This window comes from Papio anubis, chromosome 9 (genome assembly GCF_008728515.1).
Source record: "Papio anubis isolate 15944 chromosome 9, Panubis1.0, whole genome shotgun sequence".
NCBI classification, from domain to species: Eukaryota; Metazoa; Chordata; class Mammalia; order Primates; family Cercopithecidae; genus Papio; species Papio anubis.
The window spans coordinates 48,410,065-48,433,084 of NC_044984.1; the positions used below are offsets into that span (position 1 = coordinate 48,410,065).

Consider the following 23,020-nt stretch of genomic DNA (forward strand, 5'->3'; position numbering starts at 1 on the left):
AAACATCTTATTAATACAGTATTTATTTGTCTTTTCTCTGTCAAACCCTGAGCCAACCACGTTCCCCAGGCCGCCTGGGAGGTATAGGAAAAGGAACACACAGGGCCGACCAGACACGGGAGAAAGAACTATGGGAGGTGGAGACGGCTCCTTCACATGGCGAAGAGGATGAGAAAGGCCACCATCAGGCAAAAGAGCCCCATGGCCTCTGAGAGGGCAAAGCCCAGAATGGCATAGGAGAAGAGCTGTTGCTTCAGAGAAGGGTTCCTGGAGAAGGAGAGGAGAGAAGACTGAAATTCTAGTTCACACAAAGAAAAGGACAAATATGTAAGATGGGCTCAGGGAGAATTCTCCTCTTTATCTTACATAAGGAAGCTTTTAGGGTAACACCATCATGCCCAAATTCTTGCCCTGATTCCCCAAAGGCTCTATAAGAACTGAATGAAGGGGGAGCAGACAATCTAAAATCCTGTAACATGGCCCAGGTATAATCATGACGTTCTCTAATGGTTCACCCATCTCCTTACCACAAATTAAGACCTCTTGGCCTAGACACTTAATATCCAAGGTCCAAATAGGATGGAAGAGGCATCCAGAGTGGAAGGGTCTATCTAGAGCAGTGTTTTCAAACTTTAAGCAGAACTCCAATATAGTAAACATCCAAAAGTCAAACTGCAATGGTATAAAAGTAGGGGAAATTTTAACAGCTTGGTCTCCCCTTTATTCACTAAGACAGTCTCTGGGGCACATCCTCAGAATCCAAGGGATTTATGGAACACAATTAGAACACCGCTCTTCTAGAAGACCAGAGAGTAAGAAGGACAGATTATGTTCTCTCATTTCAAATAGTCAAAAGATTTGGGGCTTTAAGAAGCTACAAATGGGCTGGGTGCGGTGGCTCACCCCTGTAATCCCAGCACTTTGGGAGGCCAAGGCAGGCAGATCACTTGAAGCCAGAAGTTGGAGACCAGCCTGGCCAACATGGTGAAACCCCATCTCTACTAAAAGTACAAAAATTAGGCTAGGTGCGGTGGCTCACGCCTGTAATCCCCGCACTTTGGGAGGCTGAGACAAGTAGATCGCTTGAGGTCAGGAGTTCGAGATCAGCCTGGCCAACCTGGTGAAACCCTGTCTCTACTAAAAATACAAAACTTGCCGGGCGCAGTGGCTCATGCCTGTAATCCCAGCACTTTGGGAGGCCAAGACGGGCAGATCATGAGGTCAGGAGGTCGAGACCATCCTGGCTAACACGGTAAAACCCCGTCTCTACTAAAAACACAAAAATTAGCTGGGCACCTGTAGTCCCAGCTACACGGGAGGCTGAGGCAGGAGAATGGTGTGAATCCGGGAAGCGGAGCTTGCAGTGAGTGGAGATCGCGCCACTGCACTCCAGCCTGGGCGACAGAGCGAGACTCCATCTCAAACAAACAAACAAACAAACAAAAAACACACAAAAATTGCCGGGCGCGGTGGTTCACGCCTGTAATCCCAGCACTTTGGGAGGCCGAGGCGGGTGGATCACAAGGTCAGGAGATCGAGACCATCCTAGCTAACACGGTGAAACCCCGTCTCTACTAAAAATACAAAAAATTAGTCGGGCATGGTGGCAGGTACTTGTAGTCCCAGCTACTCAGGAGGCTGAGGCAGGAGAATGGCGTGAACCCGGGAGGCGGAGGATGCAGTGAGCCAAGACTGCACAGTTGTACTTCAGCCTGGGTGACAGAGCGAGACCCGTCTCAAAAAAAAAAAAAAAAAAACCAAAAAACCAACACACACACTCACAAAAAACCCAAAGATTAGCTGGGGGTAGCAGTGCATGCCTGTAATCCCAGCTACTTGGGAGGCTGAGACAGGAGAATCATTTGAACCTGGGAAGCAGAGATTGCAGTGGGCTGGGATTATGCCACTGCACTTCAGTCTGGGAAACAGTGAGACTCCATCTCAAAAAAAAAAAAAAGTTACAAATGGTTTATGGGGTTTATGAATTGTAGTATGGATAAAGGACTCTCAATGTTGAAGGCCCATATATAACCTGTATTTCCCTTACTCTGATACCTCCAGAAGTCTAAATGGGTAAGGTAAATCAACATCAACATTTAACAGAATAGTGAATAAAGCAGCAGTCAGACTTCTTAATACAAATTCGTAAAAAGAACTCTATTTCCCAAAAGACATTAAGATAACTTGCTGGTCTCTAGAGGACTAATTTGGTTTTAACTTTGAGTTATCCAGAGCTGGGAGTACTAAACAGTCCCAGGCGTCAGAAACCAGGGGCTGGCTGCAGTGCCAGTTTTCCCAGGAGTAACAGAGGGAAATTCCCAGAGATGGGGAAAAACAGCAGTAAAGTCACTATGTTCACTGAGTCTCTACAACAGGGAAGGTAAACATTTTCTGTAAAGGGCCACATTGTAAATAATTTTAGGTTTTGCAGGCCACATATAGTCTCTTTTGCTTTAAAACAAAAATGAAACCTTTTAAAAATGTGAAACCAATTTTTTTTGAGAAAAAAAAAAAAAGAGTTTCACTCTTTTGCCCAGGCTGGAATGCAGTGGCGTGACTGCTACTCACTGCAACCTCTGCCTCCTGGGTTCAAGTGATTTTCCTGCCTCAGCCTCCTGAGTAGCTGGGAACACAGGCATCTGCCACCACGCCTGGCTAATTTTTGTATTTTTAGTAGAGAAGGGGTTTCACCATGTTGGCCAGGCTGGTCTCGAACTCCTGACCTCATGATCTGCCTGCCTCGGCCTCCCAAAGTGCTGGGATTACACGCGTAAGGCACCACACCCGGCCGTGAAATTATTTTTAGCTCAATCATACAAAACCAGGCTATGGCCCAGATTTGGCACTTAGGCCTTAGTTTGCCAACACATGCTCTAGACCAAAGCTGTTCATAAAACTTTCTTCAGTGACACAATGATATAAATATTCTTATATATATATATATATATATGCATTTATTTGTTTGTTTGTTTGAGATACAGTCTCACTCTGTTGCCCAGACTGGAATGCAGTGGCAACATCCTGGCTCATGGCAACCTCCACCTCCTGGGTTCAAGCAATTCTCCTGTCCAGCCTCCCAAGTAGCTGGAACTACAGGCGCCCATCACAACGCCTGGATAATTTTTGTATTTTTAGTACAGACAGAGTTTCACCATATTGACCAGGTTGGTCTCAAACTCCTGATGTCAGGTGATCCACTCGCCTTGATCTCCCAAAGTGCAGGATTACAGGCATGAACCACCTCGCCCAGCCTATATTTGTTTTTCTTTCTGCTTTTTTTCTTCCCCCCGAAGTCTCACTCTGTCACCTAGGCTGGAGTATAGTGGCATGATCTTGGCTCACGGCTCACTGCAACCTCCACCTCCCGGGTTCAAACGATTCTCCTGCCGCAGCCTCCTGAATAGCTGGGATTACAGGCGCATGCCTCCATGCCCAGCTAATTTTTGTATTTTTAGGAGAGATGGGGTTTCGTCATGTTGGCCAGGCTGGTCTTGAACTCCGGACCTCAAGTGATCCGCTTGCCCCGGCCTCCCAACGTGCTGGGATTAGTGAGCCACTGTGCCCAGCCAAGCATTCTACATTTGCATTGTTGAATATGGTAGCCTCTAGCCACATCTGGCTACTGAGCACTTGAAATATGGTTAGTGTGACTGAATAACTGAAAACCTAAACTATGTATTTTTAATTAATTAAAACTAAAATTCAGGCCAAGCACAGTGGCTCACGCCTGTAATCCTGGCAGTTTGGGAGGCCGAGGTGGGTGGATCACTTGAGGTCAGGAGTTCAAAAACAGCCTGGCCAACGTGGCGAAACCCCATCTCTACTAAAAACACAAAAATTAGCTGGGCGTCATTGTGCCCGCCTATAATCCCAGCTACTTGGGAGGCTGAGGTACAAGAATCGCTTGAACCCAGAGGCAGAAGTGGCAGTGAGTTGAGATTACGCCACTGCACTCCAGCCTGGGCGACACAGCGTGACTGTCTCAAAACAAACAACCAACATGTAGCTAGTGGCTACAGAGTGGGATAGTATAGTTCTAGACCCCCAAATATTTTCTGACCTTTGGAAAGCATATCAGATAACCAGTGGAGGGCCCAACTTATCTTACCTGGCATAACCAATGATGAGGCTCCCAAACACAGTCCCAATCCCAGCCCCAGAGCCAGCTACCCCAACTGTGGCAGCCCCAGCTCCAATGAACTTGGCTGCTGTGTCAATGTCCCTTGAAATGGCGCTGGTTTGGAAGCTGCGGCTAGAGACAAGTGAGGTAAGGGGACGTGAGACTGCCAAGCTGCTGAGGCTCTGTGAAAAAGAGGCAGGTAGAAGGTAAAGTTTTTTGCTTTAGTAACTTTTTTACCATTTAAAACCTTTATGCTGCCAAATCCCACTGTTTCTCCCCCAAACAGAAAACTGTTTAACCCCCTAAAATGCTGGCAAGCAGAACCTTTTAATGTAGGATATAGACTTCAAATGCCTTTAAGATTCAGGTGTGGTCAAGAAGTGTAAGACTGAGGCCCTAGTCTATTCTTGTTGCCCCAAGGAGATAATCTTCCTAGGACTAAATGCTTCCAACTGAAGTCAGTTGACTAGGCCAAGTAACAGCAGTTAGCAGCAGTGCACAAGGGCATGTGCTACCAGTGGCAAAAGTTGGAGCACTATAGCATACAGCATATTAACATTCTCCATCTCCAACTAAAGCCCATGGCCTTGGCTATTCGTGAATTTTAGCCTGTGATGACTGTCCTCAGCATTCTACCTCCTGGTTCTGGCAGGTAACCCTCCCCACCCATCACCCCCAAAACCACAGTCCCAACTCCACCAGTAAGGTACCTCATCTGTCAGTATCTCCGGTCGTTTCAGCACCACTGCAGATAGCGGACGGCTCAGCAGCTGTGACGTGCTCTTGACCTAGCAGGAATGACATACAGGGGCAGGAAGGTCAAGGAAGACTGGAGAGGAGTTTCAGAACTATGCCACGTTGTTATATCATCAGACAGGATTTTCTTTCCTCTGATGGCCTTCCCATCTTCACACATACGTTAGAATTCTGGATCATTCTTCCTTTTAGCAAAGTCTAAATTAAAGAACCACACCATTTCTCTTGCTTCTCAGACTTTGCTTTAAAGAAAGAAAGTCTACTTCCTTTTGGGCTACAAGGGAGCATCCACCCTTGCTGTATCCTTTTATAGCTCTTGAGAATGAGAAGAAATCTAAGTCTCAGAAGCATTTGCCTCACTCAACAAAGGAGATATACACAGATGCTCCTCGACTTCCCATAGGGTTATGTGCCAAGAAATCCATCACACATTGAAAAACCATTTAATACTGCTAACCTACCAAACACCATAGTCTGGCCTAGCCTAGCCTTCAATGTGCTCAAAAAGCTTACATTAGCTTATAGTTAGGTGAAATCACCTAGCAACACAGTACGCTGTAGAGTGCTGGTTGTTTACCCTTGTGACTGGGCAGGTGACTGGGAGCTGTGGCTTGCTGCTGAGTATTGCAACAGAGTATTGTACCACACATTGCGAGCCTGGGAAAAGATAAAGATTAGTAATTCGAAGTATGGTTTTTTTGTTTTGTTTTGAGACAGAGTCTTGCTCTATCACCAGGCTGGAATGCAGTGGCGTGATCTCAGCTCAGCTCACTGCAACCTCCACCTCCCAGGTTCAAGCAATTCTCCTGCCTCAGCCTCCTGAGTAGCTGGGACTACAGGCACCCACAACCACGCCCAGCTAATTTTTGTATTTTTAGTAGAGACAGGTTTTCACCATATTGGCCCAGCTGGTTTTGAATTCCTGACCTCAGGTGATCCACCCACCTCGGCCTCCCAAAGTGCTGGGATTACAGGCATAAGCCATCACGCCCACCCCGAAGTATGGTTTCTAATGAATACATATCATTTTTGCATCATCATAAAAAGTTAAAAAAAAAAAATCTTAGGTCAAATCATCTAAAGTAGGGGGCCATCTATACGGGTAATGGTCAGCCCACAAGAAAGAAGCCAGTAACTTTCCCTGAACACATCCTTTTGGAAAACAGGAACAAAGATTCATGCTCAAAATTTATCGCCTTCTGGTAGCCTTTTCTGACTAACCCCAACCCAGTGACACCAAAACAGACACATGGTGATTAACGGCCAGGGCTTTAGGCATCAGATAAAGTGAGATTCAAATCTTAACTCTATTATCAGCAGTGTACTCTCAGGATAAGTCGCTTAAACCTTTCTAAGCCTGTATTCTCCTTTATGAAATCAAAATATCATCTCTCAGGGTTGATTTGAAGAGTAAATGAGATTATGTATACCAATCAGTAAACTCAGTGCGAAGGCACATGATAAATGCTAAATAAACGGTACTCCTTTTTATTTGTGAATGAACCAACCGCCTCTAACTACTATTTAAAATATTTCTTCCATACTGTTGTTTCTGAGTCAAATACTTTTCCAATGTGTATTTATGTAAATTTTAGCTTCCTATCCAAATTTAAGTCCCAGAATGAACTCTTTAGCTCTGGATCACTCAGGACAAGATCCTACACACTGTGCATACTCAGTCCAAGTTATGTAATCTACTTATGTTTACCACTCTGGATGGCAAGTTTACATGACATATAGTTTCAGGAGTAGGAATAACTTGATCTTGGTCTAGATTCTCATCTTTATTCTTCTCCTAAGATGGCTGGTTAATAATTAACTGGCCACAGCCAGGCACGGTGGTTCATGCCTGTAATACCAGCAATTTAGGAGGCCGAGGAGGGCGGATCACCTGAGGTTGGGAGTTCAAGACCAGCCTGACCAACACGGAGAGACCCTGTCTCTACTCAAATCATGAGGTCAGGAGTTTGAAACCAGCCTGGCCAACATGGTGAAACCCCATCTCTACTAAAAATACAAAAATTAGCTGGGTGTGGTGGCAGGTGCCTGTAATCCCAGCTACTCGGGAGTCAGAGGCAGGAGAATCGCTTGAACCTGGGAGGCGGAGGTTGTGGTGGATCGCACCATTGCAGCCTGGGCAACAAGAGAGAAACTCTGTCTCAAAAAAAAAAAAAAAAAAAAAAGAAAAGAATTAACTGGCCACCAAGGGATATCGGGCAGGAGAGTATCTAGCAAGCATTCACTCTCCCCTGTTAGGCAATCATAGCAAAGGGCCTTCCCTCACCACGAATCTTTCTTACTTATTTATTTTTTGAGACAGAGTCTTGCTCTGTTGCCCCGGCTGGAGTGCAGTGGTGTGATCTTGGCTCACTGCAACCTCCACCTCCAGCTATTCTCTTGCCTCAGTCTCCTGAGTAGCTGGGATTACAGGCACCCGCCACCACGCCCAACTGGTTTTTGTATTTTTAGTAGAGATGGGGTTTCACCATGTTGGCCAGGCTGCTTTTGAACTCCTGGCCTCAAGTGATATGCCCGCCTGGACCTCCTCTCCCCCAGCCTTGCTGTGAAGAACAAGATTTGATGGAAAGAGAGACAAGATGTCTCTCCTTTAAAACTCTCCCAGAAAAACAGGTACTCACCAAGGAGGGAGTGGAGACGAACTTGGAGCAGGCGAACATTTTCAGGGGGTGAGGGGCTGTGGCAGGAGAGCTGGAATTATAGAAGCAGTATTGTAAACACTCTCCTCATTCACTAAACTATATCCTTATTAGCAGAAAAGGGGCCCTAGAAAGCTTAACTGGCCCAGAAAACAGTGACTGACCTTAAGTCATCGGCAGAAATAGAATTAAAACCCTGAAGTCATGACTTCTTCCAGAAACCCCACACAGCTCCCAAGATTTCCTTATAACCAAGTGACTTCCCCTGGTCTCAACAAGTGATCACTTCGGATTTGCAGTTGCCACACGAATTTTCCCAGAGTGTCTTTTGCCTAAGTTTTCCCTAGTTTTTATGCAAAACGAACCCTTCTCAAGACTTCATCATCTGGATCTTTAAAAGTTGCCCTTTAGGGTGGGCACGTGGTTCACGCCTGTAATCCCAGCACTTTGGGAGGCCAAGGTGGGCGGATCATGAGGTCAGGAGTTCAAGACCAGCCTGACCAACACAGTGAAACCCCATCTCTACTAAAAATACAAAAATTAGCCAGGTGTGGTGGTGCATGCCTATAATCTCAGCTACTCAGGAGGCTGAAGCAGGAGAATTGCTTGAATCCAGGAGGTGGAGGCTGCAGTGAGCAGAGACCACACCACTGCACTCCAGCCTGGGTGACAGAGCATGAGTCTCAAAAAGACAAACAAACAAAAAAGTTGCCCTTTAGAGTCTTTGTAGTTTTGGGAAATATTTGTTGAAGGCCAAGACACTGGAAGGTCTCCAACAATCTCTTTGCTGATCCCTGGAAGTATCCAATTCCTCAAAATACTTCAATTTCCTGTATTAATAAGATGAGGAAGATCAAGGAGGAACTCTGCTATTAGTCTATCCAAAAGGTATTAGTGGCCGGGCGCGGTGGTTCACACCTGTAATCCCAGCACTTTGGGAGGCTAAGGCAGGCGGATCACGAGGTCAGGAGTTCGAGACCAGCCTGACCAACATGGAGAAACCCCATCTCTACTAAAAATACAAAATTAGTCAGGTGTGGTGGTGCATGTCTGTAATCCCAGCTACTCAGGAGGCTGAGGCAGGAGAATCGCTTGAATCCAGGTGGCAGAGGCTGCGGTGAGCCAAAATTGCGCCATTGCACTCCAGCCTGGGCAACAGGAGGGAAACTCCGTCTCAAAAAAAAAAAAAAAAAAAAAGTATTAAATTGTGTCTCCCCAAGATCTAAAGAAGTCCTGACACCCTATAGGTAACTAAGTTGGTAGAAGTGAACTTACCTGAAACAGAAGGTGAGTTAAAAACCTAAAGGCAGGGGGGTTTCTCCAAGTGAAGTGAGAAGCTCATCTGAACCAGAATTATCTGGGTGGTGTATGTATTAAAAAATGCATATTCTAGGGCCCAACTTGGACCTTCCTGGTCAAGATCTCTGGGGGAGCTAGGTTCAGTGGCTCACTCCTGTAATCCCAACACTTTGAGAAGCTGGGGCGGAGAGATAACTTGAAGCCAGGAGTTTAAGACCAGCCTGGGCAAATAGCAAGACCTTGGCTCTACAAAAAATAAAATTAGTCAGGTGAGGTGGAAGTGCACCTGTAGTCCCAGCTACTCCAGAAGCTGAGGCAGGAGGACTGCTTCAGCCCAGGAGTTGGAGGGTTCAGTGAGCTATGACCATGCCACTGGACTTCAGTATGGGCAACAATGTGAAACTCCGTCTACAAACAAACCAAAATGATCTCTCGGAATAAGGCTCAAGTGCCCTGTATTTCAAACAAGTTTCCCAGATGATTATTATATATACTTAACGCAAGAGCGTGACCTTAAACCCAGTCTTGAAACTGCAGTAGTGGTAGAGGATAGACTTGAACTTGGATCTTTTAAGTTACATGCTTTCTAATGTCACAGGCTGAAATACTCAGTGAATGCTTAGGCCTATTAAATGCCACTTCCTTAAATGAACTGAACTCAGATTGTTCCAGGTTAAAACACTTCTGAATCCAAGATCTTAACTGCTTTTGTAGTGACAGTGTCATTATAAAAAATTTTGTTGCCCAGGCTGGTGTGGAACTCCTGGCATCAAACGATCTTCCCACCTTGGTCTCCCAATGTTGGGATTACAGGTATGAGCCACCACACCCAGCCTTAATTACTTTTAGGTTAATGGATGTCTTCAACTCGTGTCCTATCTAGAACGCTGATTTTTGCCTATAGGTAACTCTAACCCAATTTTGCTGCTGTACTATTCACGTTTTGTTGGGTCAAAATCCAATAGTTCTTTAAGGCTTTTAGAAAAAGAAGGAGTGTTTTTTTCTAAGGGAATTATACCATATTATCATCTTTGTAAAATGCAACTCTTAGGGGGATTAAGTATGTTCATTTACAAATTAACATACACAAAGAGTTTAATGTGGTGCTGGCATGTAACAAACCCACAACAAAGGGTGGCAATTAAGTGATCCCACCATTGGCTATCTAATCATGGCAAGTCTGCAATTGTTAGCCTACAACTTGGGCAAAGGTACTATCCAGAGTCAGAACTCCTAAATCATCACGGGCTTTTTGCTCAGTGTAGATGAGTCACAGGGGTGGTGACTTAACTATTCCTTTCCTTAAACTATCTTTTCCCTGTAACAGCAGAATCTGGGGAGGTTAATTAATCCTTGACAGGAAGGCTGGCAGGCAGGGACTCATGCTGGCCCCACTAGCTTGGCCTTACCCCACCTTTCTGGGCCTGCTGCCTCAACAGAAACCCTCATCTCTAGCCCACCACTTGTGACTTTTCCAACTTCACCAGCGTACCAGGATGCGAGAAACGTACTGGTAAACAACTAGCGATTCCAAAGCAACCAGCCTCTCTCTTCGGCCTTAGCTATCCTCAAGCCACAACCTGACGGGAGGCGATGTTTTGGCTTTTTTTTTTTTTCCCCCCCACTTCTACCATGTTCAAGGTTTACTTTTTAAATTGAGGGGTGCTGACTAGAGGGATTGGTGACTTTAGACGATCCACTATCTCCATTGCTCGGAGCACCTGAGGTCCTGGGGCCGAAAGTCTGGAGACTTCAGAATAAAGAAGGCACAAGTCAGGATGAGAAGAGAAAGCAGAGATAGGAGGGGAGGGCCTGGGGGTTGTGACAATCTGAAAGGGCCAGAGGCCAGAAAAGCGTGTCCGTAGGGGCTGGGTGGAACAGGTGAAAAGCAGCACTCCAGGATCTAACTTTGGCCAGCGCCAAGGCACCCTCCCCCAACAAGACATCCAAGATGGCGCCAGGCCCGCGCGGTTGGAGGTCACCTGCACGCGGAAGACCCAGTTCTAAGGCGCAGGGGTAGCGGGAGCCAGGGAAGAAGCGAGGACAAGGGTGGGAGCAAGCAAGGTAAGCGTCTCAAAGCATCCGCGCGAGGTGGGGTGTCCCGCGCGCGTGCGCGGCGCACAGAGGGCACTAGGTCCCAAGGCCTTACCTTCTCCCACTGCAGAGAAGACAGAGAGAGGCGGAGCAGCGGGAATAGCGAAAGGAAGGCTCAGCGCATGCGTGGCCTGGGCCAACGAGTCGCTCCACCACGGATAGAGTCATTGCAACATAGAGGATCAGCTCAGGCATCACAGCGCCGCCTGCCAGGGCTGTGGCGGTATCCGGCCAGTTGCTCCACCTGGCGTTCGAGAGGAGAAACTACAGCGAGCGCCGACAGTGCAGAAATGAGGCCAACTCCGCAGAGTAAGCGGATCCGTAACGTGGCGGGCGGTTCGGTCTGTACCACGTTTGGGATCGCGGACTTGCGTCCCCTTTCCGAGCATGCGCAGTCACACTGCCAAGACAACAAAACTCCTACTCAGAATTCAGTGTTAACATACAGTCAGGAATGGGGTTCAGTGCCTAAAATGCAGCAGGAGGAAGATCTTGGGAGTCCTGCTTTCTGTCGCGCCGGGACCCTGGCATCACTGGATGGCAAACCGGCTCAATGGGCGAATAGTCAGCAAAATGCCGCAGCTGCTTCTGGTGGCTTCGCCCTTTCCCCCCCTTCCCGTTTCCTCCTTTCCATTCCGGTGATAAACCATGAGAAAAGCAGCAACAGCGAGCCAGAATATAGGGCTAAATATGATCCGAATCTCTCTTTCCTGGGTCCTGGGACAGTCTAGGAATAACGGGCACCCGCGACTCGCTGTAATGTTGCAAGGTCACTCCAGGCTTACCCGAACCTCTGCTCAGGTTTCAACTAGCGAGTTGGGATAAGCAGCGCCCCACTCCCCCGCCCCCATGCTCTCCTGAACGCCCATCTTCTCTCCCCTTTCGCTCGTTCTTCCCCTGATGGAAGGAGGTGGGGGGCTTCCTGGCCCCTCATCTTTCCTAGGCCTCCTTGTTTCACAGATAGGACTTGCCCTGCCCTTTGGAACAGGGCGACAAGGCCTATCCAGTTCCAAACCCCTGCCGTCCCTGCATCGTGCTTGAACGCAGCACGAGAAAGACGGGAAAAACTCACCAAACCCCATAAAAAATAAAAAGAAAGCCGCAGTCGTAAATAAAGGCAAATCCGCCACCCTCTAAGGGGCCGTTTGTCCTCCCCTCCTTGGCCCCGTCCTTCCCGCCGCCCCCTCCCGGCTCCCGGGCCCCGCGGCGCCCCGGCCCCGAGCTCCTCCATTTAATCGGATTTGGGAGAAGGGGAGAATAAATCACGGCAGCAGCTTTACGGTCCCGGAGGAGAGGCGAGCCGCAGCCAGGCACACCCCGGCCGGCGATAAAAACCGCCGCTGAAAGCCCACGGAGCAATTTCCCGGGACCCCGAGCGACGCCATTACAGGAATGTAATTTTGCCCGGATGAGGCCCCGAGTTTAATTATCCTCGCGGAGGAATTTCAATGCGGCCAATCCATCTTGCAGGCGGGCGGCAGAGGGATTTATATGGGCCCGTTATTTCACACCGATCCTCCATCTGCATTTTTATGGCCCTGAGCTCCTGAAAGGGAGGGGAAAGAGTGGGGAGAAATAGGAGAAGCAGGCGAGAAGAGGAGGGTGGTGGACTGCCCGTCTTTCCTAAATTCACGTTTCCAGCTCCATTAGGATTCTCACAGGTTCCTCTGAAATCCCCAAATCTCCAGTTCTAGTTGTTGATTACGCCCCGAGCGGGTAGGTAGGTGGGAAATGGAACTGGGATCCTTGGGAATCAATCAACAGGTATTTATCAAGTACCAAGTGGTGCCAGGCACTGTGGAGATGCTGTTAGGAGAAAGACAGGCTAGCAAAGACACAAGTTTATCCCCTGAGGTCTCCAGACATCTCCACTCCCACCAAAACGGAATTCTTTTAAGCTGTCGGCTTCACATCCTCAGTGGCAGAGAAAGTCCACCGTTCTTAGGGGCCACCACCCCCAAACGACTGTTGCAGCTGTTGCGACAATTTGGACACTCAGATATGGCTAACAATCCCAGAGGAGGATCAGAGAAGGGGCCTGGGGGGAAGCTAAAGCTGGCTCTTTCCAAAAGTTACAGCCTGCGATGTTTAACACTCCCTTACCCTCATAGAATAATGGGTTCTGCGTTCAGACAAATCTGGGTTCCCAAATCGCTGTGTGACCTTGAGCTAGCTGTTTAACCCCCTTTAAATCTATTTCCTCCTGTGTAAATTGGGAAGAATAATAGTACTTACCACACAGTCAATATTGGGATAATACATATGAAGCTTTTAGCAAGGTACTTGGTACCCAGTAAGAGTTCAGTAATTGCTAGCATCAAAATCATCATCGTCACCACCATTACCATCACCACCACCATCATCACTGCTTCTATAGTTAAGGGCATTGCAACTCAATTCTACACTGCTACCTATATAGACTGTTTATTGCAAGGTCCTTGAGATAATATCTCCTGAAAGAGACTCAACTACACTTTAAAAACGGTTTCACCTGCATAAATCTTTTTTTTAATTTTTATTTATTTATTTATTTTATTTATTTATTTTTTTTGAGACAGAGTCTCCCTCTGTCGCCCGGGCTGGAGTGCAGTGGCCGGATCTCAGCTCACTGCAAGCTCTGCCTCTCGGGTTTACGCCATTCTCCTGCCTCAGCCTCCCGAGTAGCTGGGACTACAGGCGCCCGCCACCTCGCCCGGCTAGTTTTTTGTATTTTTTAGTAGAGACGGGGTTTCACCGTGTTAGCCAGGATGGTCTTGATCTCCTGACCTCGTGATCCGCCTGTCTCGGCCTCCCAAAGTGCTGGGATTACAGGCTTGAGCCACCGCGCCCGGCCACACCTGCATAAATCATACAAAACAAGTTATTTTACTTGCTGGTGAGTGGAGATCTGAGGGGAGGCTGAGAATCCTGGGACTATTACTACGAGACTTGAAGCAAGAAATCAAATCCGCAAGGGAGCAGTGAGGCTACAAAAAGGAGGTTTGTAAGGGGAGGGGTGAATTTGAAGACAACAAAAGATCCAAGAGAAGCTTAGCTGAAGGTCGGGTGATCTTCTTAACTATGGGCTTGGGGAAGGGTCCCTCTTTCACTTCACAAAGGGAAAACTGGGGTCCAGGAAGGAAAGGGTGTGGAGAGAGAACTATCCTTTCCAATCAGTCCCTTTCTTTTCCTACCAGACCATATAACAAGGTTGGCCTGATTGGCCAGTTTTTTTAAATGACTGTGAGTGGCAGATTCTGACTGGTTGGCAGCCTCCCTGCACAGTGGTGACCAAGAAATGAAATTGATCTTTTCTTTCTTAGGATTGGTTAACAACCCTCAGGGGAGGCCAGAGACTCATTTTAATTGACTGGATAGGCTAGGAGAGAGGTTCAGCTTCTCTCTTATGGAAAGTCCAAGTGTCCTTTTCTACAAAGGTCACCAAGGAAGGGTTTTGATTGGTTTATATATGTTTCTTTGGACAAGAAGCCATAGCTTAGAGCAGAAAAATCAAGATAATCGTGCAGGCATGCCACAGTGAGAAAGAGCCACAGAAAGAAACAGTAGTGATTTTAAAAACGAGAGACGGTGGGGGGAGGGGAGAGACAGACAGACACTAGGGCACAGAGAAATGCAAAGAAAAGAAAGATATTGCTAGAGAGAAGAGGAAGGGTTTAAATGGCTTGATTTCCATTCCTGATGGCTTAAGATGAGGATACTTTATGATGTGTTTTGCTAGATGTACATGTTGCCAGCAAGTGGCATGGATAGAACAGCTGTCTTCCAGGCAGGAGACTGGGAGTCTAGTCCCAGCCCTGCTACTAAATAGTTGAATAGCTATGCAAGTTACTTCATCTCTCGAAGCTTCAGTTTCCTCATTTGGAAAAATCAGGGAGAGAAGTAGGTGATCTCTAAGATTCCATCCAGTGTTAACTTTCCAGGATTCTCTTTCTTTCTGCTAAACAGGCACTTTCCTGCAAGTTAAAGTGGAGCCTTTGCACTGCCAAAACTTCTCACATATTGAGCTTCTCTATTTATTTGTGATTGTTAATTTCAAGCTCCTGGGCTGTGATGGGCTGGTGGGAACTGACTGATAGATTTTCTACTTTTCCTTGCTAAATCAGTTCCCTAAGACATCAGGACTGTGAGACATAGGCAAACCTCCCTACTTCTAGAGAAAGAAAACAGTAGATAAAGGAAGGGAAAGGATCACTGGTATCCAGGCTTCTGAGGGAGGAATCAGTGGGAGAGATGGTGGCAGAGGGATGGCCAAAAAAGTTTTTGCTGGGGAAGAACTTCAACTTCCTTTGAATTTGTTTATTTTTAATTTATTTTTATTTTATTTTATTTTTTGGAGACAGGGTCTTGTTCTGTTGCCCAGGCTGGGGTGCAGTGATACGATCATGGTTCACTGCAGCCTTGACCTCCTGGGCTCAATTGATCCACCTGCCTCAGCCTCGCAAGTAGCTGGGACTACAGGCATGCGCCACCATGCCAGTTAATTTTTGTATTTTTTGTAGAGATGGGGTTTCACTATGTTGTCCAGGCTGGCCTTGAACTCCTGAGCTCAAGCGATCTGCCTACCTCAACCTCCCAAAATTCTGGGATTACCGGCGTGAGCCACCATGCCTGGCCACAACCAATATTTATTGAGCATCTACTATGTGCAAAGTATTGTGCTACGTATTGTGAATGGGTATTAAAAAGGACAAAACATACTCCTTTGTCTTCATAAATTTAAAATCAGTAAGAGAGACATGTACACATATAACTATATTATGCAGCAGGATTTAATAGGCTATATGAGTAATAGGAGTTGTGAAAGCAGTATAACTTCCAGCTAGAATAGTCAAGAGGGCAACATAATTAAAGTAGGTTTTTTCCTTTTAAGAAATTAGCTGGGCGTGGTGGCTCATGCCTGCAATCCCAGCACTTTGGGAAGCCGAGGCAGGGAGATTGCATGAGCCCAGGAGTTTGAGACCAGCCTGGGCAATATAGCGAGACCCCATTGCTACAAAAAATAAAAACAAAACGTTTGAAAAAAGAAAATTATGAAATATTTGATTCATACAAAATAATGCAAGTAATGTATATCCACTTATTCAACACATATATTTTGAGCATCTACTATGTGCTAGGCACTGTTTTTGGTGTTGGGGACACAGGCGTGAACAAAGCAAGACAACTTTTCCAGAACTGATATTTTATATAAACTATGAAGCTTAGTAATAAAAGGAACACCCATTAAACCACACCCTAATTTTTTTTGAGGGGGGATGGAGTTTTGCTCATGTTGCCCATGCTGGAGTGCAGTGGCATGATCTTGGCTCACTGCAACCTTAACCTCCTGGGTTCAAGCAATTCTCCTGCCTCAGCCTCCCAAGTAGCTGGGATTACAGGTGTGCACCACCACACCTGGCTAATTTCCTATTTTTAGAAGAGACGGAGTTTCACCATGTTTGTCAGGCTGGTCTCAAATTCCTGACCTTAGGTGATCCACCAGTCTTGGCCTCCCAAAGTGCTGGGATTACAGGCATGAGCCACTGTATGCAGCAGCATGCCCTAATTTAAGAAAAGAAAAAGAAAAAAGGCCAGGCATGGTAGCTCATGTCTGTAATCCCAGCACTTTGGCAGGCCAAGGCAGGCGTATCATTTGAGGTCAGGAGTTCAAAACCAGCCTGGCCAACGTGGTGAAACCCCATCTCTATTAAAAATACAAAAATTAGCTGGGCGTGGTGGTGGGCACCTATAGTTCCAGCTACTCAGGAGGCTGAGGCAGGAGAATTGTTTGAGCCTGGGAAGCGGAGGTTACAGTGAGCACAGACTGTGTCACTGCACTCCAGCCTGGGTGATAGAGCAAGACTCCATCTCAAAAAAAAAAAAAAAAATTACCAATACTACTGAAGGGCCCCATGTGGTTTCTCTTCTGTGCTAATCCCTGAATCTTGTATTTACCATGTCCTGGTTTTTATTTATTTATTTTTAACATGTATTATTTATTTTGTCCTTCCTTCTTTTTAAAAAAACATTCTAGTAGGCCGGGCGCGGTGGCTCACGCCTGTAATCCCAGCACTTTGGGAGGCCGAGGCGGGCGGATCACAAGGTCAGGAGATCGAGACCATCCTGGTGAACACGGTGAAACCCCATCTCTACTAAAAATATAAAAAAATTAGCCAGGCGTGGTGGCGGGCGCCTGTAGTCCCAGCTTCTAGGGAGGCTGAGGCAGAAGAATGGCGTGAACCAGGGAGGTGGCGGAGCTTGCAGTGAGCAGAGATCGGGTCACTGCACTCCAGCCTGGGCGACAGAGTGAGACTCTGTCTCAAAAAAAAAAAAAAAAAAAAAAAACATTCTAAGAGTGATATAATACTGTTTGTAGATATCTTTGGCTTGCCCTTTTCATTCAACATTATGTTTTGTTCAACATTATTCAACATTATGTTTCATCTATGTTGATGTATATAGTTGTAGTTTATTCATTTTCATTGATGTATAGTAACCCACCAATTTATTGACTAATTCTCCTGTTAATGAATATTTGGGCTTGTTTTCATCTTTTTGCAATTACAGACTATGCTGCCTGGAACATTTATGAACATGTCTCTGTACATGTGGGGAAGAATTTCTTCAGGGTATATGTATAAAAGGGAATTGTTTCCGGTAAGACAGGAAATAAAAAAAGAAAAATTTAAAAAAGGAAATTTCTGGGTTTTAAGATATGAATATCTTCAACTTTTCTAGAAAATCTCAGTTGGTTTTCTTTTTTTTTTTTTTTGAGCTGGAGTCTCGCTCTGTCACCCAGGGTAGAGTGCTGTGGTGCAATCTTGGCTCACTGCAATCTCCGCCTCCTGGGTTCACGCCATTCTCCTGCCTCAGTCTCCAGAGTAGCTGGGACTACAGGCGCCCACCACCACGCCTGGCTAATTGTGTGTGTGTGTGTGTGTGTGTTTTTAGTAGAGACAGGGTTTCACTGTGTTAGCCAGGATGGTCTCGATCTCCTGACCTCATGATCTGCCCGCCTTGGCCTCCCAAAGTGTTGGGATTACAGGCGTGAGCCACTGTGCCTGGCTCAATTTGTTTTCTAATACTTAAGTGCACCAAAGTATATAAGAGTTTCAGTTGCTACCCTATCCTTGTCAACACTTGGTATTTAGTCAGTTTGTTGGGTATAAAATGGAATTTTATGGCCGGGCGTGGTGTCTCATGCCTGTAATCCCAGCACTTTGGGAGGCCGAGGCAGGAGGATCACAAGGTCAGGAGATCAAGACCATCCTGGCCAATATGGTGAAACCCCATCTCTACTAAAAATACACAAATTAGCTGGACGTGGTGGCGCACACCTGTAAGAACACGCCACTGCACTCCAGCCTGGCGACAGATCGAGATTCCATATCAAAAAAAAAAAAAAGGAATTTCATGGTGGTTTGAATTTATATTTCCCCTATTGTTGATGAGATTGAGTGGTTGAGTATCTTTTCATATATTTATTGGTCATTCATGTTCTGTCTTCTGCAAAATGCCTAGTCATGTATGTCTTTTGCCCATTTTCCTATTGGGTTATTTGTTATCTTCCTATTGATTTTTAGGAATTAACAAATATATGTCCTAGTACTGATCCTTTGTTAGTGGCAGTTTGTGGAGGGGTTGGAATTTTGGTAGAAGATCTAAGGATGGATGATTTCGGTTCTAGCTCAGTCTTTATTGAGTTGGATTAATTAATTCTTAATTCATTCATCAAATATTTATTGAATGTCTAGGCAGACATCATGCTAAATACTGAGAATACAAATATCTCCCACATTTGCGTATTCCTTACCACTTCCAAAATCTAATTTGGTCCAAACCACTGACATCTCTTGCTGGGCCACTACAGTACTTCCTAGCTGATCTCCTTGATTCCGATTTGGCCTGGCCACAGTCTACACTCCACAGAGTGAGTAGCTAAACTGGTCTTTTAAAAGATAGATCAGCTCGAGCCCATGAGTTTGAGGCTGTGGTGAGCTATGATTGCACTACTGCACTTCAGCCTGGGTAACAAAGCAAGACTCTGCCTCTGAAAAATAAAAATTAGAGGAAAATATAGATTGGATCTTGCTACTTAAAACCTTCTAATAGTTTTATAGTACTTGTAGAAAAAATTCAAGGGTCCAGCTACAATAGGCTCTTACTGAACTTCAGATACAGCAAAGATTTTCTCACTCAGGACCCTTGCTACTCCCTCTGCCCAGAACCTTCTTCCCCCAGATTATGCCTTGGCTGACTCTCTCATTTCATTTAGGCCTCATCTCTGATATCTTCTCCTCAGAGAGGACTTACCTGACACTCTCTAAATAGCCATCACCCTCTCTTCTTTATCCCTTTATACTTCCTTATTTTTCTTTTTAGCACTTATCATATGTAGTTTTATTTTTATTTTTATTTTTTAAAAATTTTATTTATTTATTTATTTATTTATTTATTTTTGAGATGGAGTTTTGCTCATGTTGCCCAGGCTCAAGTGCAATGGCACGATCTCGGCTCACTGCAACTTCCGCCTCCCAGGGTCAAGCGATTCTCAAGCCTCAGCCGAGAAGCTGGGATTACAGGCATGCACCACCATGCCCGGCTAATTTTGTGTTTTTAGTAGAGATGGGGTTTCACCATGTTAGCCAGGCGGGTCTCAAACTCCTGACCTCAGGCGATCTGCCCGCCTTGGCCTCCCAAAGTACTGGGATTACAGGCTTGAGCCACCCCACTGGCCTATTTTTACTTTTTATTGCTTTTACCCCGCTAGAAGATAAGCTTCCCTAAGGCAGGGACATTGTTCATCACTGTATCCCCAGCATTTAGAATAGTACCTGGCACATACTAGGCTCTCAACAGAAATTTTGTGAATGATTGAACAGTGAATAAGATAGAGTCCTCGCCCTTAACAACTTTATAGTCTAACAGGTGATACATAGGATTATTAAATAAAAGGCAAATAATTTCAACACAGAACAATAGTATTATAAAAGGGGTAAGCAGTGGGTGCCATGGAAATACATAGGATGGACATGCATCACAGTGCTGAGAAGGAGTAGTCAAGGAAGCCTTCCAGAAGGAGGTGACATTTCTGACATGCCTAAAAAAACTGTATAGGGAGGAAATGGAAGGATGTTCCATGGAGTAGCAGCAATAAGTACAGAGGCTTGGAAATGAGGGATTAAGTGTCTCTTCAACAGAGGGCAAGTAATTCAGTGTGGTCAGAATGAACAGTTGTGGTGTGGCAGGATGCAAAGAGATGAGACTAGTTGTTGGTGGGTAGATCCTGAAGGATCTTGAGCATCAAGCTAAGGCATTTGGATTTTATCCAGAAAGCAACAAGGAGTCATTTAAGCAGGAGAGTGAGAGGCTCAGGTTTGCATTTTAAAAAGATCATTCTAGCTCTAGTGTGGAGGACTGTTGAGAAAGGGCAGGGCTGGCAGCACAGAGAGCAAAAAGGAGACTGTTGTCAAAATCCAGGTGGGAGATGGGAATAGCTTAAGCTTGGGGGTGATAGTGGGAATGGTGAGAAGTAGGCGGAGCTCAGAGAGCTTTCAAAGGAAGACCTGACAGGCCTCAGTGATTGACTGGTGTAGGAGATAAAGGAGAAGGGAGAGGTGAAGATGGCGCTCAGTTTTCTGGCCTGGGTCACCGAGTGGTGCCATTCTGTGACTCTCTCCCAAGCCTAATCCATCTCCACATTCGAGGAACCACCTCCCCAGGCTTCACAACCTAGGAGCCTACCCCTAAGGCTAACCTTCCTCTAAACTTGGTCTTGTATCCAATTACCCTGCATTCGTTTAACCTTTTCTTTGGGCTCTATTCCCTCTATTTTCTTCCCACTAAATGAAATGGAAACTTCTCTCTAGATACCTTTGGTTCTGTTCTTATTTTTCCAACCTTACCTGAATCACTAGGCCCTCATGTATTTGATTAAAGCTCATCAAAGAGCAAGAATCTTCCACAATATCTCTCCATAGAGGCTAAAACAGGGTTGTAGCTCAAGGGAGCCACTGTTAAGTACCATAAGCAGCCTGAAGACTCCTAGACATACAGGACAGAAGAGTGGCAGGACAGACAGTAAAATGACTACAGGTGGCCGGGTACAGTGGCTCACGCCTGTAATCCCAGCACTTTGGAAGGCCAAGGTGGGTGGATCACTTGAGGCCAGGAGTTCGAGACCAGCCTGGCCAGCATGATGAAATCCTGTCTCTACTAAAAGTACAAAAATGAGCTGGGCGTGGTGGCGCGTGCCTGGAGTAGCTGGTGGCCCAGCTACTCAGGAGGCTGAGGCAGGAGAATTATTTGAACCTGGGAGGCGGAGGTTGCAGTGAGCTGAGATTGCGCCATTGCATTCCAGCCTGGGTGACAGAGTGAGACCCTGTCTCAAGAAGAAAAAAAAAAATGACTACAAGCATGCCCTGTAAGTTAGTTACATCCTCTTTAGGTGGGGAATAGTCACGGCAACCATGGAAGGGCAAGGGTGAGAAATCAGCACCCCCTTTTATGATAAGCTGAAAAGTTTCCGATGAAAAGGTGAATTTGGCAAGCTGTGAGAATGAAGAGGGGAATTGCTGGTGGGCAAGTCTGTGGGCTTTCTAGCCATGAAGAACAGAATGGGAAGGGCAGAAGGAAGAATCAGAGTGCTGTAGTGAGATGAGTGAACCCACCTCTAGTATTTGTGGGGCTTGCGGCAAGAGAAAAATTTAGGCCCCGATACTGAATATCTAAATATGTAAAAGTTATAAATCAAAGCTAAGAAACCATTAAGTAAACATGTCCTACCCTCTTATCTTGACAAATGTATCAATATCAACTGGAAGGTTTATATTTAGAATTCTGGAATTCCTTCAAGCCCCTGTCTGCTTCATGTTCTCTTTCCATTCATAGCTTTGTCTCACTGCCGAAGGGGCCTCACGCAAAACTGTGTGCTCAGTAAGGCCATACATCTAAACTCCATCTGCACTACAGGCCAACAGGACTAAGAATGTGCCCCCAGTAGCTCAGTCTGTGCTCTCAAGAGATCAGCCCCCAGGAAGAGGCTGTGGGCTGTGGCCTTCCAAGGGGCTGCTCTGCTCAACAGGGGATTCTGGTAACTGGAGCATGGTCTAGGAGTGGGGAGAAATGAGCTCTGTGTAGACACATCCACTTGACCTTAAGTTATCCTCCTTCTGGAGGAGGATGAGGCCGTCTTTAAAAATACAGGCACCAAAGATAAAATCCCTCTGGCCAGGTCTAAAGGCATGGACTCCGAAATCATATACAGCTAGTTCAAATTCCTATTGTAATATTTTTTTATTCTTCTTTGAACCTGAGGAGGCTCTTTGAGGCTCCATTTTCTTACTCCTAAAATGGGGATAATAATAACTACCTTACAGGGTTATTGTGAGAATTAAGCCAATGGTGTGCAAAGCACTTGGTATTTAATAACCACTACTCAGTTCACATTGTTTTTCTTCCCACTCACTGCCATGCTTCCCTTATAGTAACCGTGGAGGCTGGGGAAAAAAATTATGATTTTTTTTTTTTGTAAGGCTATCTGGCAGAAATGAGTCTAAGAAAAAGGAATTTATAAAGAAGACAGTAATAATCTAGGCAGTAATAATCCCAGCCCAGCCTGGAATCATGTGGGAGAAAGAGGGAGAGTAAGTTATTTTGCATGCAGATAAATGAGAAGTGGTAATGGTGTAATTGCTTTTACAATCTGTTTGTTTTGCTGAGGGTAGCAGCTGGTTACTGTTTTGATTCTTGGTTTTCATGTTAAGACAGAGGGAGAAAAGGTGTGAATAATCCAAAATAAAAGAAAAGCCAAACACCGTTCCTTGGTGACTAGGAACACAATCAGAGAAACACATGGTTGCAAACACATATGTATTCTGTCTTTTATTTTATTTTATTTATTTATTTATTTATTTTTGAGATGGAGTCTCACTCTGTCACCCAGGCTGGAGTGCAGTGGTGCGATCTTGGCTCACTGCAACCTCTGTCTCCTGGGTTCACGCAATTCTCCTGTCTTAGTCTCCCAAGTAGTTGGGACTACAGAAGCATGCCATCATGCCTGGCTAATTTTTGTATTTTTAGTAGAGATGGGGTTTCACTGTATTGGTCAGGCTCG

The 23,020-nt window shown here is 45.7% G+C and overlaps 1 protein-coding gene and 1 long non-coding RNA gene across 4 annotated transcripts in view; one reads left to right on the forward strand and one right to left on the reverse strand.

Annotated features, from left to right (window-relative positions):
• On the reverse strand, nt 1-12,286 carry ATP5MC2 (ATP synthase membrane subunit c locus 2). 3 transcript variants are annotated; one of them, XM_003906467.4, is made up of 5 exons: nt 10,982-12,286; nt 7,516-7,585; nt 4,831-4,908; nt 4,109-4,302; nt 1-267 (listed from the first exon to the last, which is right to left on the reverse strand). In XM_003906467.4, exons 1-5 carry the CDS (start codon nt 11,119-11,121, stop codon nt 153-155), a joined length of 597 nt encoding a protein of 198 aa, XP_003906516.1. In that variant the 5' UTR covers nt 11,122-12,286; the 3' UTR covers nt 1-152. The 3 variants fall into 3 exon arrangements, with proteins under 3 accessions (XP_003906516.1, XP_021778160.1, XP_009179125.1); XM_021922468.2 differs by lacking the exon at nt 10,982-12,286 and adding an exon at nt 8,809-10,338; XM_009180861.4 differs by lacking the exon at nt 10,982-12,286 and adding an exon at nt 7,698-7,972.
• The window catches only part of LOC103875767, a 21,688-nt gene continuing 9,452 nt past the window's right edge, over nt 10,785-23,020 (forward strand). Inside the window, exon 1 of the long non-coding RNA XR_001892696.3 lies at nt 10,785-10,896. This is a non-coding gene — a long non-coding RNA (uncharacterized LOC103875767). The remainder of the gene's footprint in view (nt 10,897-23,020) is intronic.

Excerpts from the sequence above, each read along its gene's own strand:
- ATP5MC2 (XM_003906467.4), bottom strand. The coding sequence starts at position 11,121 with ATGCCTGAGCTGATCCTCTATGTTGCAATGACTCTATCCGTGGTGGAG. Across the intron at positions 7,586-10,981 it reads CTTCTCTGCAGTGGGAGAAG|CTCTCCTGCCACAGCCCCTC; the intron begins GTAAGGCCTTGG and ends CTATAATTCCAG. Across the intron at positions 4,909-7,515 it reads TCGTCTCCACTCCCTCCTTG|GTCAAGAGCACGTCACAGCT; the intron begins GTGAGTACCTGT and ends CATTCCTGCTAG.